General features: G+C 40.9%; 1 protein-coding gene across 1 annotated transcript; it reads left to right on the top strand.

The window, feature by feature from the left end:
* Nucleotides 1-17891: 17891 nt before the first annotated feature.
* LOC118489195 lies at nt 17892-19195 on the top strand. Its single transcript, XM_035986881.1, has 2 exons — nt 17892-18320; nt 18871-19195. Exons 1-2 carry the CDS (start codon nt 17937-17939, stop codon nt 18931-18933), a joined length of 447 nt encoding a protein of 148 aa, XP_035842774.1. The 5' UTR covers nt 17892-17936; the 3' UTR covers nt 18934-19195.
* The last annotated feature ends 4234 nt before the right edge of the window (nt 19196-23429 follow it).

Genomic DNA, 23429 nt, shown 5'->3' with positions numbered 1-23429 from the left:
GTTTAATTCGCGACTTCGATTGTTTCCTGGTAAGTTAAAGTCTAGGTGGTCGGGACCTTTTTCAGTCACCCATGTTTTTCCACACGGTGCAGTAGAAATTAAAACTCGAAATGGGACACCATTCAAGGTCAATGGCCAACGGCTGAAACTCTACAGAGGATCCATTGAGGATGAGGAAGAGGAAATCGCACTTCAAACGGTCAACGAATAAACTCATATCCGACATGTTACAGGTAAGTATACGTTCAAAACCGGAAAAATCATCTAACCATTTTTCGGAAATAAGGGGCATGCACACGAACACGTAAAAAAAAAAACAAAAAAAAAACAAAAAAAAAAAAAAAAATTCAAAAACTTCACCCGGCACGGGGCCGTGTCCGCTGGGCACGGGGCCGTGTCGAGGCGACTGTCGGGATAAAACCCTCTTTTTCTATCAGTTACACCATTCCACACGCCCCGTTTCGCCGAAAACTCTCTGGTTAGAGGCGATTTTCTGCAGATTTCGAACGTCACCACCGAACCTAACGACATCAAGGTATGATTCTATCCTTCTTAGTAGTTAGATTAGTTACTTGCATGGAGTTAAAACATCAAAAATTGGGGGAAATCTAGGGTTCTTCATGTTCATCCGGATCGAACTCAAAATTTTTGATGAAAATTGTTAGTAGTAGTTTAGAGTAGAGTAGTAGGAAGTAAATAGACATGTATTGTTGATAGATTTGTCCGATTTCCAACTAAAAACACAAACCCTTGTTCTTGAACCGAAAAACACAAAATTGAAAGGGTAAATGGTTTGATTTTGGAAAAATGACACTTAGGGTTTCATTTTCGGGGGAAACCGCTGCTACTAGGCTAAAAATTTTCAGGTTTTCGAAACCGGGACGAAAAAATGAAAATTAGGTGTTACAGACGCCTGGACACGGGGCCGTGTCCGCTGAACACGGGGCCGTGTCCAGCCCACTGTTTGCAGTTTTCAACCTGAATTTCCATGTTTCGCACTAACTTTTGCTGTATTCTTTTCAGATGTCCAGATTCACACGGTTCAATGCCAGCGAACTTGACGCCAGGGCTCGCTACGAGGTCCTACAAACAAGGCCCGAAGAGTATCCAAGGCGGGCATGTACTGATTTGCTGACAATGGTAAACCAACTGGACCGCTTCAACAACATAGTGACGGGTCCACTGCACGTCGCATTGACTGCCCGACTTCGGTCGGTCCATCAATGCACATTGGAGTTCTATAGCACATTCGTCTTCAACACAAGATGCGAACCGTTTGATCACGAGGCGGTGGAATTTCGATGTGGAGGTACGACCTATAGAACCTCTGTGGCGCAGTTTGGATCCATCATCGGGCTGTACAAAGATGAAGAAGCGGGGAATGAAGAGAATACCGGGGGATTGCGAGACTTGGACGCAACTGAACGCCAAGCTGCATGGGCTCAAATCGGTGATGGGATCTACAACCCAAGCAGCACAAAGAGCACTAAACTGAGGGACCCGCTATACCGCTACATCCACAGGCTCCTCACGTACTCGCTGAACCAACGCCATGACAGTAGTGGCGTTGTTGGGTTGAAAGATTTGGTTGTCCTTCACTGCATCCATAACCAGAAGCCTCTCGATGTTTCTTACCTCCTGCTGCGGAACATGCACTTAAACCGCCTTGCCTCTGCTCCTACACCAATCTTCTTCGGGGGATGGGTGTACCGTCTTTTCAAGCACTTCACGAATATCCCGAAGTCCTTCGAAAGGAGTCCATGGTCGGGACGAGTTGATTATCATATCTGCCGAGCCATGAACTTGCTGCATGAAGCGGAGGACGGGACGGTGAGCTTTCAGAGGACACAAGGCTACGCATGGAACCCGCAGGAGGCTCTAGTTCTTCATGCACCACCTCCACATTATCAATACCCTCCCCAAGGCGATCCGGGTCAATCCTCCTCTCAAGGAGGCGGTTTTCCTAACTTCCAAAGTTTACATGATCTTTTGCAGGAAAACCTCATGTGCACCAGGAACACCTACAACCTCGCCAACAACACACACCTCCGGGTTGGAGCTATCGAACGCAGCGTCAACGATATACAAGATGATATCGGTAGCATCCGGGAGTACATGGCGAGGCAGGGAGGCGGAGGTGGAGATAGTGATGAAGATATGGAGTAGGAGGCTGGGAGGAGCAAGGGGCTGGCTGGTGATGAGCCCACAGGTTTGATTACCCTTCTTATCCATCGAACAATTCATGGCCTGCGTGCCATTTGTCAAACAATTTACTTTCCTTAACTATTTTTTATCTTTATTTTGTTTTACTTTATGTTTGGATAATATTTGACAATGGTAAGATTAGGATGGTTTGTGCTTGGTTGGATGGTATTGAATGATTGAACAGGTGCAAGGCAAGGGTTAGAGTGCTAAACATTGGCACTTGCAGCCCTAGGATGAATAAACCGGGGGAAAAACCTATTTTTGTGGCTAACAGACTGTCCACACGGGGACGTGTCCAGCCGACACGCCCCCGTGCCCATCTCCCAGTTCTGCTGTTTGGCTACTGACCTGCAGATTTTTGCCGGACACGTGGCCGTGTTCACCCAACACGCCCCCGTGTCCACCCTCTGTAAGTTTTTCGTTACTGGCAGTTCACCACGGGGCCGTGTCCAATGGACACGGGGCCGTGTCCAGAGCGCCAGTAACACAAATCTTTGTTTTTAAACACACTTTTACATATTCTAATCAACCAAAAAATTTATTTTTGGACACATTGAGGACAATGTGTAATTTAAGTGTGGGGGGGATGCTAAAACCTTGAAATTTTGCAAAATCCTAAAACAAGCCTTACACAAAACTCTATTGGAACCGCTAAACACCCCAAATTTTTTTTTCAAAAAAACTTTTTCATTTTTTTTATTTACTTGTCTTAGTTTAAGTTGGGAATAACAAGTTATAAAAGGGTTATATATTTTTTATTTTACAACCGATAGCGTCGTGATAAAAAGAACTAACATAAGAAAATTGTGAAACGGTATAACAAGTCTAGCTAAAATTCGATTATATATGCTTGGTCACATTAAAAACCCATTCCCACAAAAGTGAGTTTTGAGCCTTTATTGAGCATAAAAATATACATATTTAGATTAAATGCTCATTTTTCGTTTCTTGTGTGAATAGCCGCTCGGTCTTTACAAATCTAGAACTTGCCACGACGATACATTCCCGGTCCTTACCAACTTAAACCCAAGTAAGTAAATGATGAAGGCATTAGGACTAACTATTTTTCTTTCAAAACCATTATTTTTCATTTTTTTTTACCTACCCAAAATCCCCCTAGAAAAACCCCTTTGAGCCTAAACCTTTCATTTCATTACCCCCAAAACAATTTTTTTTACCCACAAAAAAAAAAAAAAAAAAAAAAAAAAAAAACCTTTTTCATTTTTTCACCCTTATTTTAGTAACAAGCTCGGTTTTTCATAAACATACCCTTTACGTGATGAAAAAAAATATATATATATATATATATATGAATAATGAAGTCAAAAACAAACAAAAGCTACAAAAGCTTGTTTGGAGAAATACTTCAAAAAGAAATGTCACTAAAAATAAGGTATGAAAACCGACACTTGTTACGATTTTCGCCCTTTTTACTAACCACTAACCAACCACCCACCTTTAAACCCAAGCCTTCACCCCAAAAGTCCTCTTGATATTTACAAAGGTAAAAAGTTAAAAAGGAGGAGGATTGATCGCTTGGCAAGCCTATGGAAAACGTAAGTCCGTGCCGCTCTCGAGCGATTCACTTAAATATACACCTTCGGCCGAGTGTTGAGTGATCTCCCGTGAGGTATGTGAACTTGTATATAAATGGAATTTTAATAAGTCATGTTATACCAAATAAGTAGTTTATCTTATGAAAAGTTCAAAATAAATTATGACGAATAGGATTGTAAATAAAATAAAAATAAAACCTATAAAAACCTTGGATTCCCGACACTCTAGGACAAGCTAAAAAACTTCTCTTCTACCTATTCCATTTGGGAGTGTAAGCCACATTAAAAGAGTTTTGCTTGAGGACAAGCAAAAGTTCAAGTGTGGGGTATTTGATGTGTGTAAAATGCAACATATAAAACACATCAATTAAGGCATAAAACTAACCCTTTTTAAGTACTAATGTTGGAAAAAGAGTGTTTTTGTCTTCCTTTTGTATTTTCAGGATGAAATGAGCTCAAAATCACAAAAGAAGCAAAAAAGACCACTAATTCTACCATAAATACAAGAAAAGGAACAAAAGTGGACTGCCCGGACCCTCAACGGCACCTCCCAAAACAAAGAGAAGAAAACAGAGTCTGAACACGCCCCGTGTCCAGCGAACACGGGGGCGTGCCCAGGAAGCAGCAGAAAAGACAAACCAGTAGAAGCTTCCATTGCTCACCACGGGGCCGTGCCCAGCGGGCACGGGGGCGTGTTGAAAGTACAGCAGGCGCATTAATTGTAATTCGCAATTACAATTAATGAAGAGAGAGAGTGTCAGACGGGCACGGGGCCGTGTCCAGTGGACACGGGGCCGTGTCCAGCGTTCTGTCCAGCCTATAAATAGAGGAGCTTGGTTTCATTCTCCCTCATCCCTTGGCACACCACCTCTCTCACACCTCATCCACCACCCACCACCACCATAACACCATCATCCACCACCATCATCCATTGTCCATCGTAGAGTGTGTGAGTCGTCTCGGGATCCAAGATTGATCGTAAGAGTTCTTGACAATCAAGGCCATGTTTGCCTAAGTCTCTTACATCACTTGGTGAAGACAAGTGTTTAGTATAATACTTTTTATTTTTAATCTTTTGCACTTTTTATTTGGTTTTGTATTAATGACTTTAATAACTAGTTACTTATGTTGAAGGTGATCTTTTCTTATCGTTTGTCCGTGGTGTCTTAGCATTATTTTACTGTCTATATAAAATAAAAGATTTTCACCATTCATATCTCCACGGTCTATATGGAGGTATGTTGGCTACCTGGTCGGGGGTTAAGGGAACGGTTTGGTAAAGGTCTTGCCCTTGTTCAGCGTTTAGAGGTCCTGCTTGGGACCTGGGTCAAATTTAGTAGGATCTCCTTCAATGCCCATAGGTATTGGATGGCGGGGATCCAAACTCTTTGACCCCCTCATAAGTTAACTACTATTAATACTATAACCCGGCTATTTAGGACTGTATCCCTGCTGACTCAGACTACTTAGCCGAGGGTAACGTCACCGCCAAAAGCGGGGCCTACCATAATTTGCATTAATAACTTAATTCATTATCTTTCAATAATCCGACCCTTTAGGATTGTATCCTTGCTGACTCAAACTACTGGGTTGAGGGTAACGTCGCCTTCAAAAGAGGGGCCTACTACAATAACTAAGATAATCTCTTAAACAAGTGCAAAAGTGCGAAAATAATCAAAGGTTATACTAATACACGTGTCGGATCCAAGTGATTCATCTTGTCTATCTGTTTTTATTTTATTTTTATTTTTCAGCATTTAGTTAGTTTTTATTTTTCTTAGTTTAAAACATTTTTCTAACCTTTTTGATTTGATTAGACGTTGAGGATAAACCGGTATTAAAAGCTCTTGTGTCCTTGGACGACCTCGGTATCTTACCAACACTATACTACGTCCACGATGGGTGCACTTGCCCATATGTGTGTTTAGTGTTAGTAAATATCGTGTTTTATAAATTTAAAACTTGGCTAAAAGTGTAAAAAGGGCTTAAATATACATCTAAATTATATACACACCGACACGCATCAGTTACCGGTTCTTCGAGTTGACTGTTTGACTGCCGTTGACCAAGTTTGACCGCCGACTTTTGTTGACCGCAATGGATCTGAACACCGAATCAAAAATGTGAACCGGGTTGACTAGTTTTTGTTGTGTTGACTGCTGCTGACCCGAGTTGACTCGGGTTTGACCGAGTCGACTAGTGAGTTACCGAGTCGAGTCGTGTTGCACCGAGTCGAACCATTTCACGAACCCGAACCACAACTGACGTGCACCCGAACTAAATTAGAGTTGAATCTGAAATAAAACTCAAACCACTTTGAACCGAGTCCACGACTTGAACCAAAACCGAGTCAAAGTAGGACCTGAACAAAGAAAACAAATATGTCTGTGTGTGAACCCATCGTGCCGGCGTCTGATCCGAGCCCGAAACAACCAGAGAGGAAAAAAAAAGAAAAAAAACTTCGAACCAAAAGAAAACTTGAACGTGTTTACCTATTCACTGTCGCCGCCACTGATGTGGCTCCGACGGTGCCGCCGTCGGCCACCCCAGCACATCATCATTAACCCATCGTCATCGGTAAATCATCCTCTTCAACACTACCTTAAACATCGAGTGTGACCGAGACCTGAACTGATTCAAAGAAGGAGATGAAGGAGATGGGTCTTAGGAGCTTACCGGAGTTTGGTTGTTTACGAAAAAGATCATCAACAGCGGTCGTCGAAAATTGTGTCACCGGTCATCACTCTCAGCTTGTCTTCATCGGAGCAGGGCCTGACCCGTGCTGACTGTTGTCGCCGCTGTCTTCTCTGGCCATCGTCAACGTGTCGCCGCCATCCTCATCAACAACATCAGCTCATCATCGTCATTACCAGCACCCTCATCACCACCGCCATAGCGGCGGTGTCGGTAAAACGAGGAGAGAGAGTCAGAGAGCGAACGTGGGTGTCTCATCGGAGAAGAAGGGAGGTGTGTGAGTGCGTGTGTGGCCGGAACGCGACCGGGGTGACGTCGCCGGTAAGAAATCCGGTGACCGGATTTAGTGAGAGAGGAAAGAGGGCACTGTAGTTGTGTGCTACTGAAAAGATAAGGAATGATCTTAGGGTTTTGAAGTTTATTAGAGTATTTATACTAGGTTTTTCCATGGTGGGTTGGGCCCAGGGCCCATTAGCGTGTTTTGAGCAGCCCAATTCGTTCCCGAAACCCATTTTTCGAAGCTGATCCTCGTAATGTCACAGAATAAAATCTTAGAGTCTAAAGGCCTCAAAATTACATCGGATATCGATATTTGACGCGCATGATCGTCGTCGCATTAAAATCGCGCAAACTGCGTAGTTTGTCGTTTTTAAATCCGTTTCTTGATCCGTTTCCAACTACGGGTAATAAAATTTCAAAACAAAGTTAAATATATCAAAATAGATTAATATCAAGACGGAGATTCGAGTCTGGTGCTTCTATTTTGTCGTTGATTGTCGGCGCGTTACTGTTTCCGCGTTTTTCATTCACGTGTGCGCTTTGTGTCGTTCAAAAGGATAATGTTTTCGCAAAACAAAATCCATTGGTTTAAATTATACGTATAAATTTGTATTTGTCGGTGTGGTTACTATTTTGTACAGTTTCAGTTCGTTATCGTTTAAAGCTCGACAATTTTCTTCACAAATCCACAAACGCGCACCGTAAGGTCAGATAGGCGTTCCTAGGCATTCCAACAGCCTAATTAAGTTAATTTGTGCCTTAAACACTACTTATTATCGCCTTAAATGTTTATTAATCGCGTAATTAAAAGGCCGTTAATTACAGGTTGTCACATTCTCCCCCTGTTGTAGAAATTTCGTCCTCGAAATTTAGACTATGTTATCGTCTCAGAGTTGTGTCGTTCGCAGGTAAGTCCGAACAATGTCAAAGTGAATAACCGCGTAATCAAATCAAGACTTATCCAGATTACGTGAGTGAAAGGACATTCTGCATCAATAAGAATCCAATGGCTCAGCTGAGTTTGTTCCAGAAATCAAAGTCAAGTGAACGAAGCGTAGTGATACTATCACCAATGCGACCAAGTTTACGGGGGTCCAACAAAAGAGGAATTTCGAACAATAGAATTCCAAATGAACGTTCACAATGTGCAAATTGATTTGTTTATTATTATTTTTTTTTTGTGAGACAAAAGAATTTACTACCAACGGAAACTTGCGTTGGTTGTTGTATGATTGAAACTCAAATTCAACAAGCTCAAATGAATAGAATCACAAAATGATTTGTCAACTACCGAACCATTGAATGAATAAGATAAAATCAGTGTGTTGCAAGGATACACCGAAATGAAATACAACCGAACCTGGTGTATCATCGTCTTAATACATAATTGCATTAAGACTATTTAAACGATGTGTCAAACGAAAAGCATAAATAGTTCCGCATGAAACGGCTGATCGTGATTAGCACAAGCTACAAGTTTATACCGACACCACAAGGTGTCGTATTGAATGAAACAATTCAATAATAGAGGTGACCGAACAAATTCACCGTGTTTGAAATCTGATGAAAGGTTCAATGAAGTAGATCTGAATATTCGGTTCAAACAAATCTCATAGGATTTTCAATTGAAAATGAAACAAATAAACAATGTTTTCGAGTGAAGATGAAAAGCAATGAATATCATAAATGTTCCCTCGATGGTGAAAGAACCGTTAAAAGGTACATCGAAATACGACATGAACTTGTGTACCATTATCTTAATACACGATTGTATTAAGACCGATTTAATACAATAAATCGAACAGACGGATTTAATATCAATAAACAAATAAATAGTTAAATAATTAAATCCGTGCATGATGTAAGCAACGAGATTAGCGCAAACTTCAAACTTGTGAAATACGCCACCACAAGGTGATCGTGATCAAAGAAACGATTCAATGAAGTCGAAGACCAAACAAGCATGTTATGGTTCAAAGCAAATGGAGTGCTTGTTGGGATTTAGTTGAATACGATGGCCTCAATCCATCATATGGAACCTCGAATTGAATGTATATTATGAGCAAGTTCAAACAATTGAACTTGGTTTAAGCACGATCCAACAATGGATGCATGTATCAACAAGAAAATTTCAACATGGTTACAACGAAAAACCATGTATGTAGCTTGAAAGGAAATGAGTTTCAACTAGTTCGTTGACCCGATATCAAAGAGTCAACGTTTTGCAATAATACGATTATCCAAATCACAATGTAAAATTCGACATAGCGAAACAATATTGAACGTTGATAAAGCAACAATTTCGAGCGAAGCCTCATGCGTAACGAACAACACATGTGTAACATATGAATTTGTCAAGAATGAAGCAATTAAGTGTTCGTTATCATGAAAGAAAATCTTTGTGGTGCAACGATCATTAGGGGGGAGTAGAAATGCAAAAATCTACTCCCTATATGCAAGAAGTCGAAATTTCAACAAAAGAAATTTAAGGACTTTACCTGGAAGTTCACGTGATGATTGGTTGTTATGTGACATTACCATAGAATGTTGTACGTAGCATAATCGCCATGAATGAAGTAGGGGGAATGCGAAGACATGTGACTTCTTTTGCAGCGCCAGTAGTTGTGAGTCTCTTCAGACTAAGTACCAATCGTTGTGGAATCTTGTTTAAACGTACCTCAGCGAGATTCGTGTCGCTTGCAAGATCATGTGGCACATTGCCGTATTTCGATCCGTAGTTCTCCCGCTGACGGGATTTGCATCGTTGTCATGTCCAATTGGGTTTCCAAAGACCTCGCCTTGAAAGTTGTGTGTGATGTACTTCGACGTCCGCTGACGTAAAATTTAAGTTTCGTGCATACTTGTGCACTAGCATTTCGTTCCGCGTAGATTACCTGTTCTCGGGTAAGTAAGATAGCATAGACGACATAATATAGTGGCGTTTGCGCGAGTTAACAATCGCGGCTCCTACGTGAGGGCCTTTAATGAATTTTGACATAAGTTCTCATCAAGAGTTTTCCAAAGGTCCTAATTGCGTGCTACCAAAACTCTCAAAGTTTTGCTTTCTATGTGTAATTGTTTCGTGTAACATGTTTAAACACAACACTTGCGTATTTTAAAACCAAAATTGTTGACTCATTGTTCTTGGAAACGGTTGGAACCCATGTTCGAGTCTTAGGTGTTCTGTATGAGTTCAAGTCTTGATATCTAAGTCCCCAGAGGAAAGTGAGGTTAAAGCCTAGGTATCTCTACAGAAACCTAATTCGCTGAAACCTATAGCTCTGATACCAATCTGTCACACCCCGAAAATATCAGAGCATGGCGTGACTGGACTGGTATCTTCATTACACAGCGGAAGCAAATAGCTAAGACTTCTAGAAATTGAACGCCTGCTAAGTACTCGAATTCCCATGGGTTCTCCTATTCCAACCGTTCCATAGTTTTGATAAGGCAACCTGAGAAAGAACATGCGAAAAAGTCAACATAATGTTGAGCGAGTTCATAGTTTGTTTTGAAAAGATTTAAAATAAATCTTTTTGATAACCGGTTTAAAAGTTGTTGAGAAAATATAGAAAAATCATTTTCTTGGCATGATATATGAGGACTGTGAGTCTAGCCCATGAGGGTGTTTGTGCATTGCACGAGAGAGAATGGGCCGAGCCCAAACGAACCTTTGTAAGCAGGATCAGCGCTTCCTCTTACTTAGGTATAACTTGAAAAACGTTACCAAAGTTTGTAATTCATGTATTTGTGAGTTTCCATCAAATGAATCTTATGAATACATGAAAGTTTAGTGTTGTAAATGGGTATGTAAAGCGTCTATGAACAGGTTGATCGTTAATGTTTCGCGAGGACATTAACGTATGCGGCGACATAGGAAGTACTCAACCTGTGTAGACGGTTTTTAGTGTCGAATCACCTCGACTGTGTCGAATCACCTCGACTGTGTGAATCACCTCGATTGTGTCGAATCACCTTGACCGTGTGAATCACCTCGACTGTGTCGAATCACCTCGACTGTGTCGAATCCCCTCGACTGTGTCGAATCACCTCGACTGTGTCGAATCACCTCGACTGTGTCGCCCGTACCCATTAGAAAATCATGCACGTTTCGTAAATAGGCGCGTGTTTTGTAAAACCGGTATGTTTGATCGAAATCATTCGTAAACCATTTAAGTTCCTTGAAATTCGTTCGCAACACGGTTTAGAAATATGAGTTTTCGTTCATCGAAAAGTTATTTGCTTTTGCAAAAACTTGCATGTCTTTCCACCCCCGAAAACATTTATAAAAATGTGAAAACAGTAAAAAGTGGGGGTTATGAACTCACCTTGACGTTCCTGTGCAAAGCTAGCTTAGCGTGATTCCGTAGTGTCGTTCCGAGACCGTGAATTAGATAGCGTGCACTTAAGGCATTCCTAATCAAGGAATAATTATAAGTTTCTATTTTAAACGTAGCTAAACTACGCGTCCGAGCTCTACCGAATCGTTAACTAACGATTCTATTAAGGTGCTATCTTGATTAGAATAACCATTCTATGGTTAATTGATCCCGTTTATAATCGGGATAGAACTAAGTTTCGAGATCGACTTAGTTTTTGAATGGTTTAGAACATATTTATATATTTAAATATAAATATACTTACGTCGTCGTGTTAGTAATAGAAGGCGTAGATGAAATATTGTACGTATCCGAAACATCGTATATGATGCAGTAATATACCGTTGTGGTTTTCGTAGGATGGAAACAAATAGATATATATACTTATATATATTCGAAAACATGACGTTTGAAACGAATATAACAAATATATTCATTTTATAAGAATATTCGATCCGAAATAATTGAAGTAAATATAAACAATTATATTTATTTATATGATTTCTGAATATTAAGCGTTTCAAATAATTTAAAAAGATACTATATTTAGTTTGTAAGAAAGTTTAAAGTCGACATTTAAAATAAATGTAAGCGATTAAATTGATTTTATAATCTAACACGAAGTAACGTCGTTTGAAATAAATATAAAATAATTATATTTATAAATATAACGGCATCTGAAATAAATATAAACAATTATATTTATTTTATAAAAAAATACGAGTAACGACGTTTAGAGTAAATATAAACGATTATGTTTGTTAGTAATCCGCCTTATATGTTATATAAGGCCGCTAAAATAAATATACTTCTATATTTATTTTTTTTATAAGAAAACTAGAGTTTCGATTGGTGTCGTTTTTAAGATATAATCACGGTTTGTAATTCGGGTTTTTAACGAAAATCGGGCAGAGTTTCCTCTGTTTTTGGAACAACCCGACAACTAATGTGTCGATATATTTATCAAAATTCAACAATAATCAACGCAATGTAATCAAAATGTAGTTTTCGCCAAGATATCAAAATCTAAACTAGTAAGTATTCAAGTCGGGTCGAGCTCGGTCGCGTATAACTATCAAAAATCTAAACTAACGTATATTAACTCGCCACTTCTAGTTTGTTACCGGTTCTTCGAGTTGACTGTTTGACTGCCGTTGACCAAGTTTGACCGCCGACTTTTGTTGACCGCAATGGATCTGAACACCGAATCAAAAATGTGAACCGGGTTGACCAGTTTTTGTTGTGTTGACTGCTGCTGACCCGAGTTGACTCGGGTTTGACCGAGTCGACTAGTGAGTTACCGAGTCGAGTCGTGTTGCACCGAGTCGAACCATTTCACGAACCCGAACCACAACTGACGTGCACCCGAACTAAATTAGAGTTGAATCTGAAATAAAACTCAAACCACTTTGAACCGAGTCCACGACTTGAACCAGAACCGAGTCAAAGTAGGACCTGAACAAAGAAAACAAATATGTCTGTGTGTGAACCCATCGTGCCGGCGTCTGATCCGAGCCCGAAACAACCAGAGAGGAAAAAAAAAAGAAAAAAAACTTCGAACCAAAAGAAAACTTGAACGTGTTTACCTATTCACTGTCGCCGCCACTGATGTGGCTCCGACGGTGCCGCCGTCGGCCACCCCAGCACATCATCATTAACCCATCGTCATCGGTAAATCATCCTCTTCAACACTACCTTAAACATCGAGTGTGACCGAGACCTGAACTGATTCAAAGAAGGAGATGAAGGAGATGGGTCTTAGGAGCTTACCGGAGTTTGGTTGTTTACGAAAAAGATCATCAACAGCGGTCGTCGAAAATTGTGTCACCGGTCATCACTCTCAGCTTGTCTTCATCGGAGCAGGGCCTGACCCGTGCTGACTGTTGTCGCCGCTGTCTTCTCTGGCCATCGTCAACGTGTCGCCGCCATCCTCATCAACAACATCAGCTCATCATCGTCATTACCAGCACCCTCATCACCACCGCCATAGCGGCGGTGTCGGTAAAACGAGGAGAGAGAGTCAGAGAGCGAACGTGGGTGTCTCATCGGAGAAGAAGGGAGGTGTGTGAGTGCGTGTGTGGCCGGAACGCGACCGGGGTGACGTCGCCGGTAAGAAATCCGGTGACCGGATTTAGTGAGAGAGGAAAGAGGGCACTGTAGTTGTGTGCTACTGAAAAGATAAGGAATGATCTTAGGGTTTTGAAGTTTATTAGAGTATTTATACTAGGTTTTTCCATGGTGGGTTGGGCCCAGGGCCCATTAGCGTGTTTTGAGCAGCCCAATTCGTTCCCGAAACCCATTTTTCGAAGCTGATCCTCGTAATATGTCACAGAATAAAATCTTAGAGTCGAAAGGCCTCAAAATTACATCGGATATCGATATTTGACGCGCATGATCGTCGTCGCATTAAAATCGCGCAAACTGCGTAGTTTGTCGTTTTTAAATCCGTTTCTTGATCCGTTTCCAACTACGGGTAATAAAATTTCAAAACAAAGTTAAATATATCAAAATAGATTAATATCAAGACGGAGATTCGAGTCTGGTGCTTCTATTTTGTCGTTGATTGTCGGCGCGTTACTGTTTCCGCGTTTTTCATTCACGTGTGCGCTTTGTGTCGTTCAAAAGGATAATGTTTTCGCAAAACAAAATCCATTGGTTTAAATTATACGTATAAATTTGTATTTGTCGGTGTGGTTACTATTTTGTACAGTTTCAGTCCGTTATCGTTTAAAGCTCGACAATTTTCTTCACAAATCCACAAACGCGCACCGTAAGGTCAGATAGGCGTTCCTAGGCATTCCAACAGCCTAATTAAGTTAATTTGTGCCTTAAACACTACTTATTATTGCCTTAAATGTTTATTAATCGCGTAATTAAAAGGCCGTTAATTACAGGTTGTCACAAGCAATGTATTCTGCTTCACATGTAGACGTAGCCACACATGTCTGCTTCTTGCATTGCCAAGTGACTAGGCGATTGCCTAAGAACTGACATCCTGCTGTAGTTGATTTTCCATCTTTCTTGCAGCCGCCGAAATCAGAATCACTGAAAGCTTTGAGATCGAAGTTATCATCCTTAGGGTACCATAACCCGGTGTCAGGGTAACTCTTCAGATAACGGAAAATTCTTTTGACAGCAGCATAGTGAGAGACCTTCGGATTCGCTTGATACCTAGCGAGAAGACAAGTTGGATACATAATGTCAGGTCTTGATGCGGTGAGATACATTAAGGATCCAATCATAGCACGATAAAGTGAAGAATCCACCGCATCCCCTTCTTCATCCGGAGTAATCCCGTGATTCTGCGGAAGAGGAGTAGAAATTGGCTTCGTATCGGACATCTGGAACCGGCTCAAGATGTCTCCGACGTACTTGGTTTGATAGATAAAAATTCCAGATTCGGACTGATTAACTTGCAAACCCAAGAAGAACGTCATTTCACCCATCGCACTCATCTCGAATCGATCTTGCATCACCTTTTCAAATTCCTTGCACAGCTTATCATCGGTAGAACCAAAGATAATGTCATCGACATACACTTGTACCAACAGAAGATCTTCACCTTTTTCTTTGATGAAGAGAGTACAGTCGATCAAACCCCGTCTAAAACCATTGCTCAGCAGGTAGGTAGACAACGTTTCATACCAAGCCCGAGGTGCTTGATGAAGACCATATAACGCCTTGTTAAGTAGTAGAACCCTGTCAGGATGTAATGGATCTTCAAACCCCGGTGGTTGCTCGACATATACTTCCTCTTCGACTACTCCGTGTAGAAAAGCACTTTTAACATCCATCTGGTACACCTTGAATTTCTTGAAGGATGCGTAGGCTAGAAAGATTCTAATAGCCTCCAGACGAGCAACAGGTGCATACACTTCATTGTAGTCAATACCTTCGATCTGACTGAAGCCTTGAACCACTAACCTTGCTTTGTTTCGGACAACAATCCCACGGTCGTCCTTTTTGCACTTAAACACCCAGCGAGTTCCGATCTTTTTGTAGTTGTCGGGCCTATCAACCAATTTCCATACGCCCAACTTCTCGAACTGCTGAAGTTCTTCTTGCATTGCTTCCACCCAGGAATCATCTTTCAATGCCTCCTTCCAAGATTTAGGCTCTTCTTGGCTAACATAGCAGGCGAAAGACCAATCATTTTGTTTTCCCGATTCTCGTATCTCAGCATACAAGCCAGCATTTTCGTTATTTCTGATTTGATTCCTTGTCCTTACACCACTGAGAACATCACCTATAATATTCTGCTGAGGATGAATGTTATGAATTCGGGTTTCAGAAACTGGAGGAACGTCAACATTTGACCTCAAGTTATTGATATTTAAATTCCCGATATCATTCTGAAGCTGGTGAGTTGTAGAAGATGATGCATTTTCTTCTTGGATGTTAGAGCATATGAGATCGTTGGTACTTGTGCTGGATCAGTTTAATTGTAGTTTGTATGCATTTTGAATGTTTAGGGGTTGTTTTTGTAATTATCTAGAAGTTATATTCCTGACCTAGTGTAGTTAAGATACCAGCAAATTTATAAATTTGCTGGTTAGTCAGGACACTAGTATAAATACCCCAAGCATTGTAACATTCTCAAGCTTTTGGCTCTTGGTGCAATAGAAGTGTTGTTTACATTCTTGTTGAGCTTTAATCTGATTTCCAAGGTTGTGTATTGTTATATCTTTCTGTTTGGATTCAATACAACACTAGTTGTATTCATCAATCCATTAGCTTCACCTTCATCTTCATTCTTGACATTTCTTGACTATTCATAGTTCAAACACTTAATCAATAGGTGTTTTGGACTAAAACAACCAACCACTGTGATCCGGATACGTTTTGGGATCTACAATTTGGTATCAGAGCCTTTGTGCTCTTGGTTGTTGTGTTCTTGTTAAGATTTTTCATTGCTTTTGAAGGTTTTTCAAAGTTTCAAGGTTTTTAAAATTTTTGGGCTTAAAATGGATTGATTTGGTGTGTTTAATGAATAGGTTGTTGTTAATACTTGGTTAGTGAGTCATTTTGGTCATTTTGATGCATTTAAACATGGTTTTTGGGCTGTTTTTGAGTGATTAGAGGGTTTTAGTTCGTGATAAACCCTCTGGTTGGCGAAGTTAACTTGAATATAGCGATAAATTTTTGAATACAGCGACGATATTTTTGAATACAGCGACGATATTTTTGAACACAGCGACGATAAGTTTGAATATAGCGAAGATAATCATTAAAAGTAGCGAAGATAGCGATCTTGTCTGAATCGTTGTCTGTTTCATCGCATAATCAGCAAGTTAGCCGACTATCGTTCGAGCAAATTTGCTGATCATCAGCGATATAGCATCATTTGACCCATTAGCGATTTTATCGAAGGCGACTTCGAGAACCGTGCTAGCGAATCACAGCGTTCCTATCACGGTTTCCGGCAATTATAATCTAACTTCGTTTGATGTTTGATTTGTCAGCGTAGACAGCGTAGTTGTTCGTGCAGGATCTAGCATCTCGACAGCGAAGACAGCGAACTAGCCAGATATCAGATCAGCGAAGACAGCGAACAAGTTCTCAGAGATCATAATCTACATCGCTCGACGGCGATTTTAACTGGTTTCTCAGCGAATTAAAGCCTGTTTCAGCACACATTCCTCAAAAACTAAGAAAAATGTCGCTAAATCAACTAAGTCCAATCGCTCAAGCGGAACTTGAAACTGGAACCACCACTCGCCCACCAAAGTTGAAAGGAGCGGAAGATTTTAGCACTTGGAAAACTCGCATTCAATCGTTCTTCGAGTATACGGATTACAATCTGTGGCTCTCCGTTACGGCCGGACCTCACGTTCCTACGGTAGTTAGAGGAGATACGGTGGTTCCTAACAACGATGCTACCACCTTCACTGACGAAGACAAGGCCCTCATTCAACGTGATCGTCGTGCACACGCCGCTTTGACCATGGCTTTATCAACAAACGACTGCAACATGTTTGAAGAACACCGAACTGCTAATGCACTCTGGAATGCATTGATCGAGTACTATGAGGGAAATGAAGAACTGATCGAAAGCAAGAGAGATATGGTGCAGAAGCAATACGACATGTTCTGCGGAGTCCGTGGAGAGAGCTTGTCTGATCACATTAGCCGCTTCCTAAACATGATGACCAAAATGAAGAAAGCTGGAAATCCTGTAACCAATCGTGCTGCAATAAAGAAATTGCTTGACTCGCTCCCCAAGGAATGGAGCTTGCAGTGTATGATGATCAAGAAGGAATTCCTCAACAATCCTAATCCTGTTACTCTGACAGATCTGATCAACACTCTAAGGGCATTTGAAATGGACGTAAACAAGAGAGAGATGAACACTGCTGGATATCAACCTAAAGCAACTCAACCTTCAGCAGGACTGAAGAATGTAGCGTTTCTCGCTTCAGGGGGCATTACTCCACAAGCTTCTGATCTAATTTATGGAAATGCTTCCGCAAGCGCATCTAAAGCCCCACAAGTTGTCGAGAAAACGATCACTGTCGATACTCAAGCACTGAAAGTTTCAACCGAGAACGTGGCACTCTTCAACACTTTCCTAAGCAGCTATGAAGCCCTAATGTCTGGGGAATTGAGGAAGGAAATGTTTACTGCCGAAGACATGTATCAGGTTGATCCAGATGATATGGAAGAGATGGATCTGAAATGGCAAATGGCCATGATCACTCTGAGATTGAAGAAGTTTCAAGACAAGACAGGCAAGCGATTAGGTCTTGGAAAAGCTGGTTTTGACAAGTCTAAGCTGAGGTGCTACAATTGTAAGAATCTTGGACACTTCAAGCGTGACTGTCCGATGTTGAAAGAGGGAAACAGTGAAGCTACTCCAGCTGCTAAACAGATCACTGCCGAAGAGAACAAAAGCAACGCTTCTCCCAGCACACCGAAGGCTTTGGTTGTTGAAGACTATGACTGGAGCGAAGAGATCACTGAAGCTAAGGAACAAGTCAACAAAGCACTGATGGCCAAAATCTCTAGTGAATCATCTGCAAAACACTTTGAGAAGCAGACAACGGGAATCCCAACTGGAAACAATGATGCTGACCAGGGATTGAAAGGTATTCTGCCTTCAGTGGAGTCTGGTGATAAAGCTGAAAAAGATGCTGAGAAAGGAAAGGATAAGGTTCAAGCTACAGCCATGAAAGCAGATGCATCAAAAGAGAAGGCTGACAGAGACTTGGTAAATAGTATTCCACTTAGTTTCAAGGAGAAGTTATGCTCCGAAGCATGCGTTGATGTCGTGGCACATTATAAATTCCTAAATCTGGAGTTTGAAAGGCAAAAGGACAAAGCTTTGAAAATTAATAATGAGCTTAAACAAAATGAGGCTGCATATCAGAGAAAGTTGAACTCAACTTTGGCTGAAATGCAAACTCTTAAAGAATTTGTGTTTAGAAAAGATTTTATCATAAATGATCTAACTGAAAGGTTAGAAAAAGCGTTAAATGAAAAGAACAAACTCCAGATTATAATAGATAAATGGAATGTCAGTCAAAAGGCCTTTACTGACATCAAAAATTGCCAACGACCAACGTTTGTGAAAGACGGGATTGGTTATAAGGATAGGCACGGAAATGAAAGAAAACTTTTCTTTCCGCCTCACAGCAAAAACTACGTGCCTATGCCTACTCCTCATCCCGAAAATGATCTCATAAATGAAAAGGCCTCAGTTGAACAAAATGAATTTTATGAAAATGAGACAACTGCTAACTGTTCTAAAAGCGATGCAGATTCCATTGAGTGTAAAGAAGATGTGTGCGATGATGATGGAGACTGCGGAGGGTCAAAAATAGGAATTGGTTATTCAGGCGACAGTTATTCCACCGTTAACTGGTTCGTCTGGAATTGTTCTAAAAACAATGTTAAGGATGAATGTAATAGTTTAAGTAGGATGGATGACTGTAATGGCCAAGTGCCTAAAACTAAATCTGTGGATGACTGTAAGGGCCATGTGCCTACATTTGAGACCCGTGATCATGAACCTTATGTGTCTGAATGTCATGGTTTGAATTATGCGTGTCGTGATGATAATGTTGCTTGTGAATCTCCTGTATTTGTGCCAGAATTAAAAAGGAATAGCTTTGGAAAATTCCTTACAAAGGAAATTCCCGAATTTATTCCTTCCAGAACAGGTATGACAGAATCAGAAAAGAAAGCTACTGAAGATCAAGATAATGTAGAATCAAGCGACATTGCCACAGAAGATGAACAGACATCAGAAAGTTCGCAGTCAGAAATCTCAACTGAAGATCAAGCAACAAGTGATGAAAGCTTCGAATGTTCAAGTTATGAAGCAAGTGAAGAACAAAATTCAAGCAAAGACGACACGTCTGAAAGCTCACTCGATTCAGACAGTGATGAAGAATTTCCCGAAGATGAAAGCAGAGTGGACAAGAAAATGAAGAAAGCAAAAAGTTCAAGACTCTCATCACATACATCATCTTCTCACACCAAAAGACCCAGACATAAAAGATGTTTTCGCTGTGGTCATTTAGGACATACAGCGAAACATTGTAAAACCAAAAAAGTTTCATAAACCAGAACATGATTTTATTACAAACGTCACGCAGCAACTAAATTATCTTAAGAAATCTGTTAAAAATCTGGTTGATTCAACTGCGTATCTTTGGAAACAAAAAGAGGTCAAAGTGGGTCAAAACCACGATAGATTTGAAATGAAACAGATTTGGGTTCCTAAATCAAACTAATCTGTATATTTGTATATTTGTATATATCAGAATAAGCTCCAGAAATGGCTTCGAATGCTCATGGAATACATCTGGCACGTCGACAGCGGATGCTCAAGACACATGACGGGGTTAAAAGAACTATTGAAGAACTTCCGCTTTATTGACGGCGACTTCGTGTCCTTTGCCGGAGACGAAAAGGGAGGAAAGATTGTTGGAGTAGGCGATGTAGTATCCGAAGCTCTCACGCTGGAAAATGTCAACTATGTTCCAGAGTTATGCTATAATCTCATGAGCGTCTCTCAAGTGTGTGATAAAGGAATCTCAGTGCTGTTCAATGACATGGAATGCCTGTTCCTGAAGCCGGGTTATGTTGTTCCTGCAGAAATGATCATGCTTACTGCTCCAAGACAGAACAACACATATGTGCTCAACATGAAGAATGCCAAGACAAATGACAATCTAACATGCCTTATCTCTAAAGCTTCAGAATCGGAGTCACTGCTTTGGCATAGACGACTGGGCCATGTCAATTTCAAAAATATGAATAAACTATCTAAGTTAAACTTAGTTAGAGGTCTTCCGATTAAAGAATTTCCATTTTCTGAAAAATGTATTGCATGCGCCCAGGGAAAACAGCATAAGAAACCTCACAAAACCAAAGCAGTGAACACGATTTCTGCACCACTTCAGTTACTGCACATGGATCTTTTTGGTCCTATCAGTGTTAAAAGTCTTGCTAAAAGCTCTTATTGTTTGGTTGTAACAGATGATTTCTCTCGTTTTTCGTGGGTGTATTTTCTTGAAGCAAAGAGCGAAACTGCTGAAATATTGAAGGCATTCATTCCCTTGATAGAGAACGTAACCAAACGGAAAGTGAAGTCCATAAGAAGCGACAACGGGTCTGAATTCAAAAATCAGACCTTCATATCATTCTGCGCAGAAAAAGGAATTCATCTGCAATACAGTGCAGCCAGAACTCCTCAGCAAAATGGAGTCGCTGAACGCAAGAACAGAACGTTGATTGAAGCTGCAAGAACTATGCTGGTGGACTCCAAGCTTCCAATTATCTTCTGGGCTGAAGCAGTTAACACAGCATGCTACGTTCTGAACAGGGTGCTCATCGTGAAACCTCATGGAAAGACAGCATACGAGCTTCTCTTCAAAAGAAAGCCTCTTATAGATTTCTTCAGGCCATTCGGATGTTCGTGCACTCTGTTGAACACTCAAGAAAATCTCGTCAAGTTTGAAGCTGTGGGTGATATCTGCTACTTCATGGGGTATTCATCCACTCAGAAGGCTTACCGTGTCTACAACAAACGAACAAAGATGGTGATTGAATCGTACTATGTGGACTTTCAAGAAGGAAATTACACCAACACTGGAAGCACTCCTGACTGGTTCTATGATGTGAGTGTGATCTTCAATAACTTTGAAATTCCGGAACCTGTGTCTGACCCTGAGCCAGTTGAAGACGTTCAAGTTGAACCCTTGTTTGACTCGTCTGACATTGGTTTCACTCCTTTCACCACTCGATTATCTCCATCATCTGCTGATCCGATTATGGCTGTGAATGAATCAAATGGTCACACTTCGCCTGAGAACACCCAAGAAAATGGTGCTTCTTCTTCACAGGCAAATGTGAATGAGCCAACTCAAGACGATGATCCGCCAATAATCTATGTCGACGAACACTTCACCAACCTTCCGCAGCAAATCGAATCTCTGACAAATGCAGGTTACAAGACAAACAAAAATCATCCTCTTGAAAATGTAATCGGCGCAGTGGAAGAAGGAGTACGTACTCGAGGGCAGTCAGCTAGCATCAACAAAGGTCTCTTCGCAGCCTTTCTTTCACAATCAGTTCCACGTGACATCGAAGACGCTATTCAAGACTCCAGCTGGGTTCAAGCGATGCAAGAAGAATTGTCTCAATTCAGGAAACTCAAAGTGTGGGAACTCGTAGATCTACCTGAAGGAAAGTTTCCTATCGGTACAAAATGGGTCTTTCGAAACAAGATGGATGATCGTGGGGTGGTTATCAAGAACAAGGCTCGATTGGTGGTGCAGGGTTTTCGGCAAGAAGAAGGGATCGACTACGAAGAGGTTTTTGCTCCAGTAGCTCGATTGGAGGCGATCAGAATATTCCTGGCGTATGCTTCCTACAGAAACTTCAAGGTCTTCCAAATGGATGTCAAAAGTGCGTTCTTGTACGGGAAAGTTAAGGAGGAAGTTTACGTGTGTCAGCCTCCTGGGTTTGAGGATCCTCATTTTCCAGGGCGCTATTTTAAGCTGGATAAAGCACTGTACGGCCTACATCAAGCCCCACGCGCCTGGTATGAAACTTTGTCCACATACCTTCTGGATTGTGGATATTCCAGAGGAACGATTGACATGACACTCTTCACCAAGAAGGTAGGGGAAGATGTTATGCTAGTCCAAATCTATGTGGACGATATCATATTCGGGTCAACAAACGAGGACTTGTGCAGAGAATTTGAATCTATCATGAAGGCAAAATTTGAAATGAGCATGATGGGAGAACTGAACTTCTTTCTGGGTTTAGAAGTGAAGCAAAGGGAGGATGGAATTCTGATTCATCAAGCTAAATATATTCGGGACATTCTCTCGAAATATAATATGAATGACTGCAAGGTGGCAAGCACGCCATTCGCCTCTCAAACAGAGCTCACTTTAGACCCTCAGGGAAAGTCGGTGAACAAATCTTTCTATCGCTCAATGATCGGATCTTTGATGTATCTGACAGCAAGCAGACCTGATATCATGTGGGCCGTTTGTCTTTGCGCTCGTTTCCAGACAAATCCAAAGGAATCCCATGAGATTGCCGTAAAGCGCATCTTCCGCTATCTGAAAGGAACACCAAAACTAGGGCTTTGGTATCCTAAAGATAGTAATTTTGACTTAATTGCTTATTCTGACAGCGATCATGCAGGTTGCAAAGTGGATCGAAGGTCGGTTTCAGGAGGATGTCAATTTCTGGGAAATCGGCTGATTTCATGGCAAAGCAAGAAGCAAACAACAGTGTCCACGTCGACAGCTCAAGCGGAATACACTGCGGCATACAGTTGCTGTTCACAAGTTCTCTGGATACAGAATCAGTTGCTGGATTACGGAATCAACATCATGAAGACTCCGATATTCATCGACAATGAGGCTTGTCTGGGAATTGTGAAGAATCCCGTGCACCACTCCAGAACCAAGCACATCGAAATCCGCATTCCATGCAATTCGAGACGCTTATGAAAAGGGTTACATTCAAGTGGTGCCAGTGGATACGACACAGCAACGTGCCGACATCTTTACGAAAGCTTTTGACAAAACTCGGTTTAACCAGTTGGTAACCTGGTTAGAGATGGTCAATTTCCTTGATTGGAAATGAAGCTTGTGTTGATTAAAAAAAAAAAAAAAAAAAAAAAAAAAAAAAAAAAAAAAAACTTTTAATTAAATATTAATAAAATAATAACGTTTTTGCTTGTTGGAAATAAAACGGATATTGAAGGACGTCGCCTACCAAAAAGATTTTCTGTTTAAAATTTTATTTTCGGGCAAATGGACTTACGAAAATGAAAAATTTTAGGGGG

This window comes from Helianthus annuus, chromosome 17 (assembly GCF_002127325.2).
Source record: "Helianthus annuus cultivar XRQ/B chromosome 17, HanXRQr2.0-SUNRISE, whole genome shotgun sequence".
NCBI classification, from domain to species: Eukaryota; Viridiplantae; Streptophyta; class Magnoliopsida; order Asterales; family Asteraceae; genus Helianthus; species Helianthus annuus.
This window is presented reverse-complemented; position numbering and strand designations above follow the sequence as displayed.